General features: G+C 40.0%; 3 protein-coding genes across 7 annotated transcripts in view; all 3 read right to left on the bottom strand.

Annotated features, from left to right (window-relative positions):
- The window catches only part of lamb2 (laminin, beta 2 (laminin S)), a 38,708-nt gene extending 33,568 nt beyond the window's left edge, over positions 1–5,140 (bottom strand). The window contains exons 1-2 of one of the 3 annotated variants that reach the window (XM_088291696.1): positions 4,722–5,140; positions 4,437–4,489 (exon numbers count right to left, since the gene is read on the bottom strand). In XM_088291696.1, the coding sequence (XP_088147822.1) occupies positions 4,437–4,467 (31 nt within the window). In that variant the 5' untranslated portion in view covers positions 4,468–4,489; positions 4,722–5,140. The remainder of the gene's footprint in view (positions 1–4,436; positions 4,490–4,721) is intronic. The other 2 variants (XM_088291693.1, XM_088291694.1) reach the window with 2 other exon arrangements.
- A 1,233-nt stretch (positions 5,141–6,373) lies between these two features.
- Positions 6,374–10,622, bottom strand: naa80 (N-alpha-acetyltransferase 80, NatH catalytic subunit). Of its 2 annotated transcripts, XM_088291712.1 has the most exons (3): positions 10,237–10,617; positions 10,017–10,102; positions 6,374–7,884 (listed from the first exon to the last, which is right to left on the bottom strand). In XM_088291712.1, exons 1-3 carry the CDS (start codon positions 10,297–10,299, stop codon positions 7,047–7,049), a joined length of 987 nt encoding a protein of 328 aa, XP_088147838.1. In that variant the 5' UTR covers positions 10,300–10,617; the 3' UTR covers positions 6,374–7,046. The 2 variants fall into 2 exon arrangements, with proteins under 2 accessions (XP_088147838.1, XP_088147839.1); XM_088291713.1 differs by lacking the exon at positions 10,017–10,102 and having other exon boundaries at positions 10,237–10,622.
- Positions 10,623–11,572: 950 nt separating this feature from the next.
- The window catches only part of prkar2aa (protein kinase, cAMP-dependent, regulatory, type II, alpha A), a 30,477-nt gene continuing 23,154 nt past the window's right edge, over positions 11,573–18,895 (bottom strand). For both annotated transcript variants that reach the window (XM_088291704.1, XM_088291703.1), the window contains exons 4-11: positions 18,660–18,796; positions 18,021–18,127; positions 15,196–15,337; positions 14,787–14,888; positions 14,113–14,187; positions 13,508–13,573; positions 12,763–12,901; positions 11,573–11,848 (exon numbers count right to left, since the gene is read on the bottom strand). In XM_088291704.1, coding sequence (XP_088147830.1) covers positions 11,724–11,848; positions 12,763–12,901; positions 13,508–13,573; positions 14,113–14,187; positions 14,787–14,888; positions 15,196–15,337; positions 18,021–18,127; positions 18,660–18,796 — 893 coding nt within the window. In that variant the 3' untranslated portion in view covers positions 11,573–11,723. The remainder of the gene's footprint in view (positions 11,849–12,762; positions 12,902–13,507; positions 13,574–14,112; positions 14,188–14,786; positions 14,889–15,195; positions 15,338–18,020; positions 18,128–18,659; positions 18,797–18,895) is intronic.

The following is an 18,895-nucleotide window of genomic DNA, read 5'->3' as shown; positions in this document are numbered from 1 at the left end:
AACACACCACAAAGTCATAACGGGCAAGCGTTCGAAAATCAAAAATATATTCTTGCTTTTTTTAAACCACAATATCCGAAGGAGGGAAAATGTGGATTTAATTGCAGATACCCTCGCAAGGCCGTTTTCAAGAAACAATGATAAATGTTTGCCAACAATCATCCATGAAATGAATATGAAAAACTAGATTATAAAAAGTCCCTTGCATGACTTCACTTGACTTGGATTTTTGCATCATGAGATTAGCAAACAAAGCTCTTCGGGTTTGACTGAATTTAAGCAGCTCGGACAACTAGTCTCACTGGATTAATTAATGACGATGAAGAAAACTACTTCCGAGTAGATGTTACACTACACTGTTAGAATAAATATCACACAGGCTTTAGGGATTTCTAATGTCAATATCAGGCAAATATAGATGACCTGGAACATATGTGACAGCTGGCTCATGTTTACAAGCGGACTCCAGTGTGAGTGTGTGTGAGTGTGAAAGCGCTTGTGATCCATTTCCCTCCTGACAATATCGCACTGCAACTGCACCTCCCTTGAGATTAGGTAATTAGTAGTCTCAACTTCACAAGGTGTTTGAGAGGGACGTTTTATACAGCCTAGAATTACCATTAGCCTCTAGGTTCGTGGGGCAGAAATAAAAGACTGAAAATAAAATGTCAAAGGGCAGCGAGGGTGGAAATAACATTGAGTCACTTCCAAGAGGAAAAAGACCGGAATGTTCCGAGTTAAAGTAACTACAGTGGGACGTCTAAATTTGTCACTTTTTTTGTGGTGCTTTCATAGATGGGTACCAATCACATCAATGCTGAAAATACTGCAATTTGCTTTACCTGAAATCCAAACGGACACACAAACACACACACACACTCACACTTTGGGTCTACTTGCACACAATCAGACGCACACACGCTACAGCTATTGCAAAAATAAGACAAGATCAAACAATTGAGTGTAAACTTAATTGTGAGTTGAATGAGATTGTCCGTTTTAATATACAATTAACATATTTTTACACTTTGAGAACAGTTAAAAATGCTAAAAAATATGACTCATTAACTCAAAGACCCAACACTACGAGCCCATTGTTCGTGCCCAGCGCAAGACTAGCACAAATCTCATAACTGTGCGCATGAGTGGAGTTTCCTTCTTTTGACATTTTTCGTAGACCCTTCGCAGATACAAGGGGGATTTTGCGCCGTTGTGGGAAGGAACACAGCCAACTAGCAGCCAACTGAAGCTGCTCCCCTCATTCTCTTTAAATTTAGCACGGAGAGGGTCGCGGCATCTACATGACATGAAAATGCAGGAGATCGGAGCATGCAAAATACAGAAAAACTGAACTGCAAAAAAATCTCCATTTACGGAAGTTGCAGATGATGTTAGATTGGCCGCAGTGAATCGGCACTTGGAGAGCTCCTTCCACCCCCGTTCATGCATCCATGACTAAGCCCCCGCGCCCCCTCCCAACCCGGCGTGCGCCATCCGTTAGGGGTTCATACACAATATATTTTTTTAAATTTTATTAAACAATGGTTAACACTTTTTTACTCACAGTTATGAACGCTAAAATGAGGAAGAGTTTTCTAATGGCGTCGAGAGACAAACCTAATTATACAAAAAAAATTATTTTTTGTTTAAGTTCAGAATTTGCTATAACAAGCTTCTTGATTGTGCTTCAAAGAAAACTCCTTTTGCATGTGTCACCCTGCAACCTCAACAAGTGAAATGTTCTCTAAGTCAGAATGTCAAACACTTCCCCCCCTGAGCTGAACATCAGTAATCCTTCGGTTCGACCAGCCCGACCTTTGTTTTTAATGAGACCAGATCCATTTCTCATTTCATCCTCCCCCACCTTTATCTCCACCTCCACTTTTCAGACAGAAAAGCTCCTACCAACAAAAACCCAACTCACCGGGCCTTTCATATAAACCAACCTGTTCCCTCTCTCTGCCCTCCCTTTTGCACCAACCCCACTTGTTCTTTGTTTCTGATTCTATCTAAGCCTTTCTTGCTCTTTTACCTTTCCTGGCCCTCCCTCTCTCCCTCCCTCTCTAGCTGCTGCTTCGTGGGCTTTGCTGCACCATTGTTCTGATATCTACACATTTCCGGAGGCTGTCGCTTACAAAAGACCGCTGAGACATACTCCCAAACTCCCATTGCCTAAAAACCCACCTTCATCTGCACACACAATGAGTAGAACCCCCTGTTCGTACACACACAAACCTGAAGGGAAAGTTGAATTACAGAGGATTTGCTTTGCCTCAAATCTACTTTGATGTTTCCTTCGCAACACGCACACACACACACACACACGCAATCGCACGCACGCAAACACAATGAGGAGAAGCTGAGAACCTCCTTTCCAACATACAAAAGTGAAGGAAAAGGTGAATTACAGGGATTTGCTCCGCCTCAAATTCACATGCACGCCCACACACACAAGCACTTACACACGCTCACACCCAGTCCTTTACACTCACATGAACTTGGATACACACATTCATACCTGTACGAACTCACAAACAAACACCCACACACATTTATAGTGTATACGCATGTACACAGATGCAGACACGAACACAAAAGAAAAAGAGGAGACACCAATCTTTTTGTCCCAATGAAATACACACACACACACATATATACACAAAGACACAGTAATTAATGTCTCGGACCCTGAAGGTTCGGAAATGACCCATGGCCTTACACCTTGTCGTGAAAGGCGTAGCAAGTATTCATCCCCAGCTGTCTGTCAATGTGTCTTATGACAGTGCGGGATATTCAAACCCTCACTTAAAATTCAAATTCTATGCCACCATTTTCTCCTCCACTTTTTCTCTCAGCTATCACAAGTGACAACCCTGCAATTGGTGCTTGAGCATCTCAAGCGGCAAAATTATGGTGAATGCAGGGGGCTCCCTTTGCCAACATCTTTATGCTGGGAATATATAACGTGAATAAATAGAATACTATAATAATAAATATAATATAATAACAATATAAGTTATAAAATATAAATTATGTGGATAATATATAGTTATATATGCACGTATTTGGCAATATGTTCGCTGCATGCACCACATGCATGGATCTATTAATCTAATTGACAATGACTACATGAGTGAAACAACAATCAATCTTCAAATATTTTTTTCTTCTCATACTGGGCTAATAGTTGCGGCTCACCTCATCGCAACCTCCTAGTTTCACACCTGGTCAAAATATGGTCATAACGAAAGTCATATTCAGAATTGGCCAAGAGTAGAAAATGGGATAATTTTAGCTAACTATCCCAGCTATCTTGGGACACTAGGCGGGGGAAACCCTGACCTGGTTGCTCGATTTTCATGATATTGATGTATTTTCAGAGTTTACGTGCAAAATATCATGGGACACACACAAACACGCATAATGTGAATTGGTATAGGTATTATGGGTGTGCAGAAGTCTGTATGTGGATTCAGCTGGGATGTTTTAAGAGTACTGTACACTGCTCAAAATCTACCCTATGATAGGCAGGCAACCAGTCCAGGGTGTATCCTGCCGCCAAAGTCCATATCAAACCATGTTCACACCTATGACTAATTAATTAATTATCCAAATATGTGTTTTTGGATTGTGTAGGGACCACACAGATGTTCCAACCCTAATCTCCCGACAGTGAGGCAAGTTAATTGATTGGCCGCCAAGGTGCCCATATACATACATATCTTTATGTATACTTGAAATTATCAAAACAAAATGAGAAGATGTTCATGATACCATTAGTTGAGCCTAACAGTATGTCCCAAATACTTCCACAGTAGGCCACATACAGAAAACCAAATTCCCACAGGCTGGAGGGGGAAGTGGAGGGAGGAGGGTGTTTTAAATGTTTGTCTTTTGTGTTTTCATTTCATTTCAGTTTTATTAAGAGAGTACTGGGAAATAAATATGTGAGGGGTCATTTTGACATTTTTTAAATGTACTAAATAAATTACTAAAAAGCTAAAAGTAAAAGTTAAAAATTAAGGTTAAAAATATTTTTAAAATGTTGTAAAGGAAATACTGAATGACAAATTATATTTATCTTCACTTTTTATTTTCAAGACTGGGCCAATGAAAAAAACAAGATGCAAATGTAATGTCATGTAAATTGAAAAAAAAAAGTGAAGTGATGTCGAAAGATAAAAGACTGATTCTAAAGGGGCCATCTGCCTTCCGTGCATCCACAATATGTAGCCACTGCAAATTGATCTGACTTATTTGGCACATTTCACTTGTATTTGTGCAGCTTATATGAACAACTTCAAGTGTTGCCCTCCAGTGACCTGGAGACAACCATTAAAGCATCGGAAACCCACCACTGGATCACTTCTAAGGATTTCTTAAGGATCAAAAACCATGCACGGACTTCAAAAGGTGCGGGTGTACAGTGCACTCACCGCAGACCAACACTAACAGGGACGCTTGCATCTCGCAGCCGCACACGGACAGCCTGCAGGAGAGAGTTAGAAAACTTCATCATCTACACCGTATGTCTACTTTGTATTACTTTGAAACACAATGTTGAAAAAAAATCAATACACGTATAAACATGTGAAAAGCACCTGACGAGTTTTTCAATTTGATTTATTTAGTCATTCCCACCGATTTTTGAGGGGTTAAAAAAGACTAAATGCTTCCATTTACACATGGTCATTAAACGCCACATGGAGGCGGAAACTCACCGCGTTGGTTCCACTCAGATGTGCACTCCGGTATCCGTGTCCGAACTCACTGCTCGTCCTTCGAATCCACTTGCTGCGAAGCTGTGGAACACAACAAGAGGAGCTTGCGCCGCTTTGCTCCAGTCGGAGCGAAACTTTTTAATGCGCCTTCGTGGAAAACCCGGCTTGGAGTCTTTCTGGAAGGGAGCAAAGCACAGAGAGGGAGGGAGGAGACACACACGGGCGGTCCCTCCGTGGGGGGCACATGGGGCTAAAGTACTCACCCACACGCTGCACTTGATTACAAATAAAAGTAGGTACACTCTGTTCTTAAGTAGAAGCACAGATACTTGTACAGAAAAAAACTGTCGATAACAATGTGCAATAAAGAAAAATGATTCAACACTTTAAGTAGAAAAGTAACAACTCTGAAATGTACCTCGAGTTAAAACAAAAAAAGAAAATATATTACAATCAGTGATATATTAGCTTTAATATTGAGGGGGAAAAACTGCACCCAAATTAATTTCCTACTGTACTTTCATAGTGTCATAGTTATCATATAAGGTGGACGGGGGAAAAAATACCGCTTTTTGTATGTTTAGATTATATTACGCATACTAGCAAAGCAAAACTAAACATTTTGTATTAAGGTTAAAAAAATAAAATAAATTCAAATATTTATTTCTGTTTTCTTAAGCACAGTAAATTTCCCTAAATTTATTCATGATTCCGTTCTACATAAAAACAATGAATTGATTCCCAACTAAAGTGAAATATGTTCACAAGTATTTCTTTTAATATTTCTAGGTAGTTTCATAATATTAATGCAACTCAGCCTAGGTTATAGTTTTAGGTACCATTTTTATTCAGATAAAACATTTCCACGCTTGCGCCAAACTAGACTAGCACAAAGAGACACACATATGTTAATGATTTAAAAAAAAAAGTCAAATCAAATCGAAATCGGGAACTGAAAATCAAAAATACAAAATCAAATTGGAAAAATGCATTCGCCAATTGAAAAAGGTATTAAAAGTTAAATATTGTATTATAGATCTAATGGTGGCGGCTAACGCAAAAATCCCCATTGTTGTTGTTTGGAGATAGCATTGCTGGAAGAACACAATCAGGTTCTTCCCTAAAGTTAAGAAAAGTACCTTTTTGGGAGAATGTACTGCATGTGAGATAATTGAAGATTTTGTGCAACAATGGAACTTTTTCTATGTGTTGTACAGTACTTGGACTATTTATCAGCAAAATCTCTCATCAGGGATTGAAAGGCTATCAGTATGAACAAAGGCCATTATAAAGAAATGGCTCAATCCAGAGCCTCCAAAACCAGATTCACTAATTCACTCTCATTACCATAATATATGACATAAAACACAGTTTAAGAAGAATACCGACTAAAACACATTTTGGTCCAATGAAACCATGGTTGAACTTTTTGGGCATAATTCTAAAAGTTATGTTTAGCGCCAACATGTCACTGCTCATCATAAACTCAACCAGTATTGTTACGCATTGGGACTGTATTTCTTCTTCTGAACATGGACCCTAAATTAGACAAATTTGAGGGAATTAAAAACAGTTGGCAATTGCAGTCAGTATTTGCACAAAACTGAAAAATATAAATAATTTTTTAAAAACAACTCGGGGCGGGGGAAAAGCACACTTACCATCTTTATTTGAGGTAAAACAGAGGCACTTTATAGGGTGGCATGTGAGAATGAAATTATTTATCTGGGTCTCATTTTTGTAAATCACAAAAACTTGTCGTTTAACAGGGGTACGATATTGGCTCTTTCAAAAAACGGCAAAAAATAGTCACATTTTTCATGATTTTTTTTAAACGCATTACAACACGCATTTAAAACTTTGTATGGACTTATTTCCAACAGTCTTTTGCCTTCATTTAATAGCATGCCATGGCTGTGCAGTTACCAGGCATTTGTGGATTATCATTGTTTTTTTTCTTTTTTTTGTCTGAACAGATTTCAGTTTCTACATGTCGCTGTGTCAGTATAAACTTCCCAAAGCCTTCAGATTAAAGATTTCTGGCCCCGCACAATTGAAACATGATGTATATATATTTTTTTTAATTATTTGAACTAGTCTGATTTTAGACGCAATATACAGGGGCCTCTTGAAGATGCACTTTTCCATCCTCTGATTAGTTCAGAGCGACTTGAGTGTGCTAATTTAATAAGGTCTCGATAAGACAACCTAACATGACTGGTGAGTATACAGTACATGATGTCATAACTTGAAATCAGAACAAACTTCACTCTCTAGCTTTCCTCCATTAGTTTCTTATTGGACTGTTTAGCCCAGAGGTGCCCTTCAGAGGTCTTTGTGCATCCAAAAAATGGACGCTCCCTTTGCATCTCTGTAGGGGGTTTCTGTGAGAGTCTGAATCACAGATGCGTCTTCAGTTGGAGGAGGGACGGGAGGAGGTGGGGGAGGAGGTACGAAAGACGTTGGAGGTGGTGGCGGAAGGGAACAAGGAGGGGGAGGTCGAATAGTGCCAATTGGGTTCCCGTTTTCTACCTTTTGCGTTTGTTTTTGTACGTTAACATCTCCTTTTGGGATCCTGGAGATCCTGAGAAGCATTTCCATGGGAACAAATGACGCCATGGCTCCTGCGTTCTGCACCGGCGTGGACAGCGTGTAGCCGAGGTGGGCGTAGAAGTGCTGCTTATCGTGGGTGGTCAAGCACAATCGTTTGAACCCTCGCCTTTTGGCGTAGCGCTCAGTCTTTTCCATCAGAGTTCGCCCGTAGCCTTTCCCTCTCTCTGCCTTCGACACGACCACCGACTCCACAATCAGGGTGTCGCCATGGTCTACAACTCTAGAGAGCCGGGCATATCCAAGCAGCTTCTCGACATTTCTAGGACCCTGCAGGAGAACCAGGCAGATGGGGAAATCCGGGCAGGATTTCTTTAGCGAGTGAACGCGGGCGGTCTGGCTCCTCTGCCACTCAGAGTTGACGAGGTCAGCGCAGAGAAGCAGCAGGTCTGGGCGCAGGTGGATCGGAATAACGTGGATCTCTTCTGCTGGCTCAGTTACAGTCTGACTTTTTGCTTCACATTCATCATCCAACACTGAAGGCTGAGGGACTGTCCGAAAATGAAGGTTCATATCAAGCCCGTCTCTGGTTACTGGCATTCCAGACTCAGCCCTGTGGTGATCATAGTTTGATCTAGGTTAGCCTTTATTCAACATTAGGAAATGTCCATCTTGGACTACAGTGGTGATTAGAAATTATCACGGTACCTTGACTTACAAGTTTGCTTTTGATTTCTATTAAAGAAAAATATTGTATTGTAAAATATCGGAATAAAAACAAAACATAATATGCTATGAATTAAACTGGATTTATCAAGTCTCGCACGCACATATTGCAGTATTGGTGTTGGCATGTGCCTTTAAAGGAGCATGGCTTAGCGTTAACGAGTAACGATAACTCTTGACTCCAGCTTCGGTAGGGCACGTATTAAAATTAGTGCTGTCAAGTGATATTTTTTTTTAACTAATTAATCACAAGGCGGCACGGTGGACGACTGGTTAGCACGATGGCCTCACAGTGAGAGACAGCATCAGGCGTGGGTTCGATCCCAGCTCCGGCCATCCTGTGTGGAGTTTGCATGTTCTCCCCGTGCTTGTGTGGGTTTCCTCCCACATTCCAAAAACATGCATTGTAGGCCGATTGAACACTCTAAATTGCCCCTAGGTATGAGTGTGAGCGCGGATGGTTGTTCGTCTTTGTGTGCCCTGCAATTGGCTGGCAACCAGTTCAGGGTGTCCCCCGCCTACTGCCTGAAGACAGCTAGGATAGGCTCCAGCACCCCCCGCGACCCGAGTGTGGACAAGCGGTATAGATGATGGATGGATGGATAATTAATCACAAAAAATTCCATTATTAATCATGACTAATCACATTTTTCAACTACTATTTTTTTGCGAAGCTTATAACAGATATTAATTTATTTACTTGAATAATATCTTGGAATTGATGCAAAATCACCAAATATTTTGAATATTTAATTCAAAGACTGTTCTAATAGCTTTCTTGGATTCTTGAATACGATCTAAATGGAGACATCTTTGCAGACATTTATTTTCAAAACATTTCTCAAAACTGCCTACAACACCACACTACAGCAGTGTTAGTTTGCAAGGCCCAGTGCTAACTTAAACACGGTGTTTTGTTCTGAGACGTGCTAAAGACAGATAATATGGCACAATATTTGCAAAGTATGCAAATGATTTTTTAAGTAAATCAAACCGAGTTAACAGAGTTAAAATATTTAACCGAGTTAAAATTGTTGGGATTAATCACCTGAGTGAATGCTTTAATTTTGACAGCCCGAATTAAAATGTTCGTTTTGTGGTAGCTTCTTCTCCACATGCTTTGAGAGTGTTTTTATTTCTTCAGTGTGTTTGATCATTTGCCTCAACCAATCTAGACAGTTAAAAGTGCATCAGTGACTGCAGATTTTTCGCCCCACTTCACTCGAGTGGCGCCATACCTGCATCGCACTAGTAATTCTAAAATTGGCACGCAACACATAAAAAATAACAAAAACAACGAAGTAATGGTTCATACCTCGAAAAACGTGTAGGTTAAGTACCACTGTACTAACGAAGTTTGTCATGCTGCCTATTCATATAAAATAAGTGGAATGGTACAACAGTGACTCCCAACCACACATTAGAATCCCATAAAAAGTATTGTATTGACTACAAATAACGCATCTTATCACTTCTATTTATGCCTGCGACATATCGAATCTTGCATAAATATGAAATGTTCCTCCACTAGATGGCAGGAGGTACCATTAACTTGTGCCGTTTTCATTCATTCAACATCTTATGTGTAACTAGGCTTATATTTTACAATGACCAACTAATGTGGAGGGTAAATCGAGGCCAGATCTTTTTACATGATAAATATAACTTCAGACATTTGTGTTGATCAGGGGCCATCAGATCCTTCCTATTTAAAATGTGCACCTTTACACAATAATGTCTGGGAAATACCGTTTACTGTACTTTTTGGCTTTACCAAGTGGGTGTCGAACTCATGAGGTGTGCACTAGTAAGAATGTCACATGGTAGTTATGATAATCGTACGCTGCAATTGCTTTCTAATGAGGACAAAGATACACCAATACCGAGTTCTAGCCTACATGGACCGAAGAGATATAACTACTTATGAACATCCTCCAATGTTTTGTTTTGGTTTTGAAAAAAAAAAGGGGGGGTACACAACAGCAGCAGACAAGCGCAAACTAGTGGAATGCCTCTTACCCGTAAGGTTCTACTTTAAATCTTTCCATGTCTGTAGTAGAAAACACGTCGGATTTGACCCTCCTCGGCTGCCATTTTCCTAAAAACTAGAGGAAGTGACGGTAGGTAAAATTGAAAGCTATCTAGGCATGCTTTCAATTTAAGGGTGTGATTAAAAGACAAAAGTCAAACGGAAAAATGTGTTATTGTATTGTTTTCTTGAGCTCGGTATACTACATACCGGTTTCTTCAACTGCACGCTCAGTGGCCGGGACGGCTCGCTCCTGTTCCTGAAACAGTTCATGCGCAGTGTGCTGTCCGTGTAGGATTAATGACAACTACCAAAACTGCTCCTGGATCAGCTCCTCGACTAAAAATACTGACACTGCCATGTCTCGGAAGAGGAACATGTGGCTGACCGCGGCTCTTACCGCTTGCGTGATCCTCGTCTGCCACCATGCGCACAGGAGTGTTATTGCAGCTACGTGTGGCAAGGGCCTCCACTTAACAATGCATACTACATACATGGAATTAATACTTCAAAATATAGCCCCGTATTACATTAAGGTACACTATCCTCACTGAAATTCATCCATGTATTCAATATCGTCTCAAAGTTTTGATTCCAAAAACATGTAAATTACAGAAACAGAACAATTGCTTTATTCCAAATTATTGAGAAAAACGTTTTTAACAAAATGCTTGCTTTATTTTTTTTCTTTTTTCATCCAGGACAACTCATTTAGGATAATCGAGGAGAAATAAGCACTAATGTTTTTATTATTTTTTTCTGTGTTTTTACAGAGATGAAGGTTGAAATTATCAATTGGTCAGAACAAAAAAATGAATATAAGATAGTAATACATTAATAATTAATTCAATACAATTAGGTGTGGTATCAACGATAGAATAAAGTCCCAGAAATGGAGGATGTTGTTTTCACCACTTCCTCTGTGGTACTGTAATAATCACCAGCACTAACTCAACTCAACAACAGTCGAGGAAGAAATGGAGTGTCCACACGTAGTTCTGCACCTCGGCCTCTCAGGGAGGAAACACTTTTTTTTTTGTAATATATATATATATTTAAATAATATTTTATCAAAGCTTCTGTTTTTTTATCTTCATAAAATGTTTCTAAAACTTTAGTCTTCATTAAACTTTTTTTTTTCCATTTTTTTCATTTTTCTTTTTGTCAGCTCAATCTTGTGTTTTTGCAAATGTGGTTTGTGTTAAGTAAGTGTACCCCCCTGTATCTGTGTGTGTGTGCGTGTGTGTGTGTGTGCGTCTCCTTGGCTGAGGCAACTCAGAGTTGTTAAAATGCTCTTGTGATAGTGAAGACTGCCATTCAAAGCACGAGTGATTCAGCGTTCAGGAAAAAGTTGTGAATGGAGAGTGTGTTCGTAGCGTGTCCGACCCCTGCTTTACCTGCATACAGGTGAAGGCAGCTAAGACACTCGTGCTGAAAGCTGGAAGCTGGCGTGAAAAAACAAGGTTATGGCCTACAGTTATCTGCATGTAAGAAGATTTATTAGGGAGCGCATGTGTAAGAGAATGTACGTGGTCGTGTCAGTGGATACGCAAATGAAATTTTGATTTTATTCCTTTCCATGTTAGCCAAATACAATCTCTTATGTTTGGACAGTATGGATAAAGCTTATTATGCGTCTGTGTCGCCACTGTGTGTGCGTGTGCGTGGTAGAAGGCACGGAGGGTGGAGTGGGAGGTTCAGTCTCTCAGGTCCATGCTCGAGCCGAACAGGGCCACCAGCTGCTCCTCGTAATGGGCGATGTTCCTCTTCATGATCTCTTTACAGGAGCCCAGGAGGCGCTCGAATGCTTGCACGTCTATTACTGCAAGGAGGAGTGCATCACGTGTGAGTCAACTCAGATGCTTTAACATCAAGTCTAGCCACATAATAAGCATGTGACTGAGCTCATTTTGCTTCGATAAAATGAATTCAAAATCTTGGCAGGTATGAATTTTAAGAAACTAAATGGAATCCAAGCCTACTAAAGTGGTACCTTGATTTAACCCCCCCCCACACACAAAAATTAACTAAAATGATATTAATCCACTCAAGCTTCCCAAAACACAACCATTGTTACATATTTAAAAAATGTATGTTTATAGCATTAATAATATACAAAAAATATATGAAGTAATAGTTTATAATGTAAATAATTATACCAACTACTAACACTAACACATGCATGTTTATTGATGTGTGTAATTCATTGTAAGCAAGTTTTTTTAATTGTCTGCTTGACCCGTTTAATAAACAGCTAAAAGTGTATCAGCAACTTTGTTTTCACTTCACTCCAGCGGTAGCATATTTAAAGCTCGCTCAACTTAAATATCAGCTGATTGCACAAACTGTTCGTAACGCAAGAATTAACAATTTGGGCACTCATAAGTCAAGGTACGACTATAGTACGACTATTTGTTTTTAAGCTTGGCTGACAACAACTGCAGTTGTATGTGTAGTGAATAACTTTTCAAGTGAATAAATAAATGACAACATAACGTAATGCAATAAATAGTTGCTAATATAAGTGACAAAAATTTTACTGACAAATATTTAGCAATTATAAATTGCAAATATTTAGTGGATCAAATAATACATTGCACATTTACAATAAAATGATTTATATTGAACCCTTTAAAAAGGCATTTATTGAGGGCATTAACTCTTAAAAAATAATCTTTAAAACAACTGATGCTGGCAACTGTGTTCAAGGCAGATGGTAAGTGTATTTGATCTTACCCAAACATTTGACATTGCCCACTGCGTAGGCTGAAGCTGCCCGGGGCTTGTTAGTGACCAAGGCCAGCTCCCCGAAGTACTGACCCCTGCTGCAGCGTGCTATCTCCACCTCCGCATTGTCGGCATGGTCTGCCTTTGTCTGCACGGTGTTAGAGGAGGGAAGAGGATTAAAGGTAAGCAACCAGCGAGCGTATCACAACCGCCCCCCTCCCCACACACACCTCGCCCCCCGAAGCGGGAGAGGCAGTCAGCAGCTGAGCCGACAGTCGTGATTTCCTCTGTTGCTTGGCAAAATCTTTTTAATGGGGAGTGTGGGTTGTCATTGTCAAAATGATTCACACAGAAACGACCTGGTAGACCGCTATAGTCAGCTGGTATAATGGCTTGTGTTTTAAAAATACATTTGTTTTCACAACCTTGCACACCGTGTACATGATAAATGCATGGATTAATACAATGTATACTAACAGATATTTGGAATCCCGAGAGCTGTGAAAAGCACACATTGAAAATGAATCCTGCTTGCTTTTGTAGAGAAACTATAATTCCATCAACTCTAGGGTTAAACAATCATAAATATGTCAAAATTGGTGTTTGAGCCAGGTAAACAGGTGTGTCATTTTGCAAATAAAAGTTAATTGACAAATGACGATGACTAAGTCTATTATAACTGGGTGGGATATAATTTTTATACAATCTAATCAATTATATCAACTGAAAGATATGAAATGATAACTCAACTTACTTTACTCTTCATCATGATCTTGACTTCCCCAGATTCTACAATGTAGAAGCAGTCAGCAGTGTCTCCCTGTCAACAACAGATGCAGTCAGGTTTCAGCCTAAAATAGAGGATATCTTGGTCCTCATTCCAAAAGACATTTTACAATTGGCACAGATACATCAGATCAACATCCGGGCTAGAGATGAACAAGTCATGGAATTCACATCTACATTGCAATGTCGTAAAATGCAATTTTCAAATTGCCAAGGCTGAAACTCTTTGGGCAGGAGGGAAACTCAACTTCATTTCAGGCAGGTGGTAGGCTTTTTTTTTTTTTTTTTTTAACACACACGTTTGTATTATTTATTTATGGATTTATTTATATACATAACGCATATTGCATCTGTGGCTAATTGAAGCAGATACACTGTCTTTCATTAATTAATTTACCTTTATTTTTAGCGTGAGCCTAACATCTCTCGCTCTCAAGTATTTATATACATGTATATAAAACCAAAATGATGAAATTGTTCAGCCCTAGTCCAGGCTACAGATGCCGTGACATCACATGACTGGCAAATAAACATCATGCGCAGCCTGCATGAGGCCAAATGTGAGGGTCTTACCTGTGTGATGATGCGCTCACCATCTGAGAACTGCTTCGCTCCTAATACATCCACAATCTTCATCCTCTCTGTTGCCTGCACAGATTTAACGAGGTGGATGATGAGTGAGGAAAGATCATGAGAATTGATGTGAACGGAACTCGCTCACTAATGCAAACTTGTCTATGTCTGTAGACCTTTCTACCATGACTACACACATACTTGCATGTGACAATGGCTTTGATGACACCACATCTAAATGAACGCTTGTCATTTGACTAAGGCAGAGTGACGGGAAAAAAATGGGTAAATGGCTTCAAAAATTATCATTGAATAATCAATCTTTATCATCATAGTTTAAATGTGTAACATGTCAATAAAAAAAAAGTGTGGTGTATTGTTTCAGAGGAAGACAGAAAGAGGGCCATAATTTACATTATAACCGTTACATTGATTGGATAAATAGAAGTGGCGGAAATTCAGACATAGTTACCCTGACCACTAAGAGCCTGGCTAATTAATTTTTATGTTTCTGTGCCCCGGATGAGGCTAATGGCACAGATGTGCTCCTTGGACACTTAAAAACGGATGCACTGTACAGCTTGTGTTAGCAAGCAGGCTTGCCATAATGTTGCCGCCTATTGTTTACAAACATTATGATGACAGGTTTATTGATGGTCTACTCTTGAACTCACCTCCAGGGATTTCAGTAAGGGCACAGACTCAATAAAACACTCATACATCTTTCGCTTCTTGGCATTGTTCTTCACAATGAGTCTACGGAATGTGGCGCGATCCTAAAGGGGGAGGAGAAAAAAAAAATCATGTAAGTGCATTGTCAAATTGTCAGACTTGTCATTCCCTGTTTGCCCACTTGGGGGAACAGCAGAGCACATCCATTCATGGAGAATTTCATTTCATTCTTAAGGTTAGTGGGCTTCATGTTCAGACTGTTTACAGTATGTTGACGTTACTACTAGATAACTACAAGGAAATTTAAACATGACAATCCAGATTGGTGTGGCAATATCCTACTCTGTGACATAATCAGCGTCATAGCGCCAAAGGCTTCAGTTTTAAATGATGGCCTATTTAGTCGCTTACCAGCCCCCATAGCGAGCCCTCCTGGGTGGCGATGATGGTAGCCGCACGAGGTGTGTTGTACATGAGTGCCAGCTCCCCGAAGCTGCCCTTATTGTCATACTGACCCACGCATGATCCGGACACCACAATGTCAAACACACCTCTGGAGAGTGAGAAATCAAACAATGAGAAGAGACCTTGAATCAGTCCCTGCACAGTAAAACAATGTGACATCTAATTCAGCCAAAAGTTCAAGTGAACAGTATTGGTCCTCAAACCTGCGGCTACAGTTTTAACGAGCACAAGTTTCGGAGATTGTCAAAGTTTTAGGGATGCGTGAGAACTGTTCTACAAAGCAATACCTTTTTAGTATCGATACAACCTATATATATATATATATATATATATATATGTATATATATATATATATATATATATATATTTGTTGATGCATCTTAAATAATAAAACATTTCAATCGCACTTAGCGTATAAAAGCAATTAGCGACAACGCACAGTCGAATTTTTTGCTAGTTCCTGAAATTTTGCGAATGCGCATCAGTACCTATTAAAAGTTTGCTGGGTTTTGTTAACACCTACATTATTGTTCCACAAGCCATGGCCGTTTGTATTCCAACAAGTATTAATTTCTATTAATGACAGTAGGACATTGTGCAGTGACAGCATTTGCAACATCCATCCATTTTCGGAACCATTATCTTCACTAGAGTGGGGAGCGTGCAAAAAAGTTTGTTCGTTGTCTGCACATATTGGACATCATCTCCCGATGAAACTTCACTTTGAACTACTGCCTTTGTTTGACCTAACGCGTCGGGAATCTTGAGTGTGTAGACAAATTCACGTGATTAATAAATTCCAGCATATAGTGACTTTCTGCCAATTGTAATGCCAGAACACCCGTTTCATGTGGTATGGAACAGACATCAGAGATTGCGAGCAGAGTGGCTCACGATTAGCTTAGCCTTTAGCTTAGCCACAGTCCAGCACTTCTGCTTTTTTACGTTCCCTTTGACGCCTATGGTGTCTCCCAGACCAGACAATAATCCATGTCCGCTGGTTGCACTCTCTGGTCCGGGATGTTGAGTGAAAAGTCCCTCGAACTGGTCAATTTGTAATAATAACCAATGTTGTGAAATGCGCTATATAAATAAAGTTGTATTGTATTGTATTGTTGATTAAGTCCACACAATTATAGTATCCCGCAACAACGGTAAATGTACAATCAAATAGGAAAAGACACGGCTTGATTGTCAACACTCTCTGGCGTCCGAGCGCTGCTGGGCCTGCCCAAAGCAGGCTGCCCCCGGATGCGATGCCACGAGCGTCGGCCCCATTCAAGAAAATAGGGCCCAGTAAGCAGAATGTGCTTTTTTACCTCAAGTATCAATATTTAGGATAATTGATTTTAGAGTTGAGGAGATTTCAGCCTTTGGGCCAATCCCGCGCAGTCTAGTGCACAGCGGCGCCGTATTACCTCCTACGTCACGCAGCAATGATAGTTATCAGACCAACATTTGTGTATTTTAAGATGCTCTTTTTAAATTAGTCAATTTTTATCTGATCGATGAATAGAACATTTTTATTCCGCAATATCAGTCCGATAATTATTGGTCCATTTGTGATTGTGCTTCCCTACATTATTTAATTAGGCACCTTTGAAATGTCACTAAGCCACAAATCATAGAGTGGCTCAGGCCCAACATATCTGACCTTTTAATTCTACTTGAACAAAGCAGACCATTCAGGTCGGTTGGTTGAGGATCACGTGTAGTTCTCAGGGTCAAATCTAAAAATGGCCATTGGCTCGGATGGTGATTAATAACAACATTCCACAGCCTCTCCTTTCTGACAGCGTTAGATGGCCCAAGTAGAAAATCTAGTTGTGCCTTTTAGACAGTGCATCTAACCAAATCCATGCATGTAGTTGTATTGTATTATACATGATTAAAGGTTTGTTAGTCAAAAAAGGACCAGCATATAAATAAGTTTACAAGACAGATACATGCTCAGAGCGCACCATTTCCAAGTATAGCTTAGTTGTTGTGTACCATGTCCGTTTGTGTGCTTCGTACACTTCCTGAGGGTGCCACAATCGTCTAGTGACTAGTAAATACGCCAAAATGTTCTCAAGTTGAATACTCGGGCGTTCTCCCACGTCCTAGAAACATATTTCTGAAGCGGAGACTCAATTATCATTAAGTGTTCGTATGTGCCGACAGAAAGTTCACCTCTCACCCAAAGTCAGCTGGCATAGGCTCCAACTCAGCCACAACACTGATTCGGATTAAAAAAAATGGATGGACGGATTCACTTACTGCACCACTGCATTACGTCAACCTTTCACAATAAGTGACCGATTTTAAGTTGTTCTGGTTACATTGTCTGTATTACATTGATTAGCAGTACTAAAAGTGTACCACACTAGAGCACACCATGAAGCACTCACTGGTCTGATAATCCAAATTTGGACTCTGAATGCATCCTTAGAGGATATAACATTGACGCTTTTTACAGTCCCAGTAATTCCCTTGGATAGTATAACTTGGCAGGCATACTGGACGGTTAAGGTCATCGTTACACACTTTGTGCAGAGATCACAATCAGTGGACTCTCACAGTACTGCACTAATGAATAATTAGAGATCGGGGTGGGGGAAACAATAACCTATAAGACTGTGGCAGTTCTTATTTTGCTCATTTGGCAAGTCCTCCACCCTTGTTTTTATTTTATTAGACAGTTAGGTGCTCTCTCTGATATACAGTCTCACAGTTATAGAGAGTATAAACCGTAAGGGAGAACTGTGAAGTGAGACTACTAGTATCTTTACCGCTCTATGACGTAAAAGTTGTCCCCATCGTCTCCCTGGTCAATCACATGTTCTTGGGGCTGAACTCTTAATTCAAACATCGCGTCCAGCACTTCAGAGAACTGCTCCTGAAGTGAGAATGAGAAGGACAAGAAGAAGCGTGAAAAGAAAGAGAAACAATTAGCAACAGTGCAATTGAACAAGAAGCTAAAAAAAGGCACATTGCTCATGTGAGTAAGTCCCCTGGAGGGAGGCAAGCTCAAACTATTTTATCTCAAGGAGGAACATGTATAAAGAAAAGAGAGAAGCCACTTTATGTTCGCATTAAGTGACAGTTTTCCATGTTATATAACAATTTGCAATCACAAGACAATCATGCCATCCCTGGGGTACAAGTTCAACATCATGTCAGAGATGTATCATTGGGGTACCGCTGCGGTTCACATTGGGAAAAAACATTCTCATTCGTTTCACACCAAAGCAGATACAAATAAATCAAGGGCAGGGACTTCTCAAGACACATTTGGAATTTGGGGAAAATCCCACACATGGGCGGATCTCAGGAGTTTTACTACGCCATTAATAATAAAGGAGACAAAGAGAGACTAGGCCTTTCTCACCCGCAAGCGTGCATGCCAAGTCATCCTTTCTATTATTTACCTGGTCCAGTGTTTTGAAGAGCAAGATGTCCCGACAGGCCTCCTGCAGTCTGCAGCGCTGTTCATCTGTTTTTGGATGAACCACTCTGGGTTCTGTGTCCTCATCATCATCATCTGGATTGAATGCCTCTGCACATACTACAGGGATATGCATATTTGATGAGATGTATTAGAATCCACAATATCAATTACACCAGAAAAAAAGAGTGTGCATATATTTGCTCATGATCTTCTGAT

This window comes from Idiotropiscis lumnitzeri, chromosome 3 (genome assembly GCF_059441095.1).
Source record: "Idiotropiscis lumnitzeri isolate Australia: NSW breed Sydney's pygmy pipehorse chromosome 3, RoL_Ilum_1.0, whole genome shotgun sequence".
NCBI classification, from domain to species: Eukaryota; Metazoa; Chordata; class Actinopteri; order Syngnathiformes; family Syngnathidae; genus Idiotropiscis; species Idiotropiscis lumnitzeri.
This window is presented reverse-complemented; position numbering and strand designations above follow the sequence as displayed.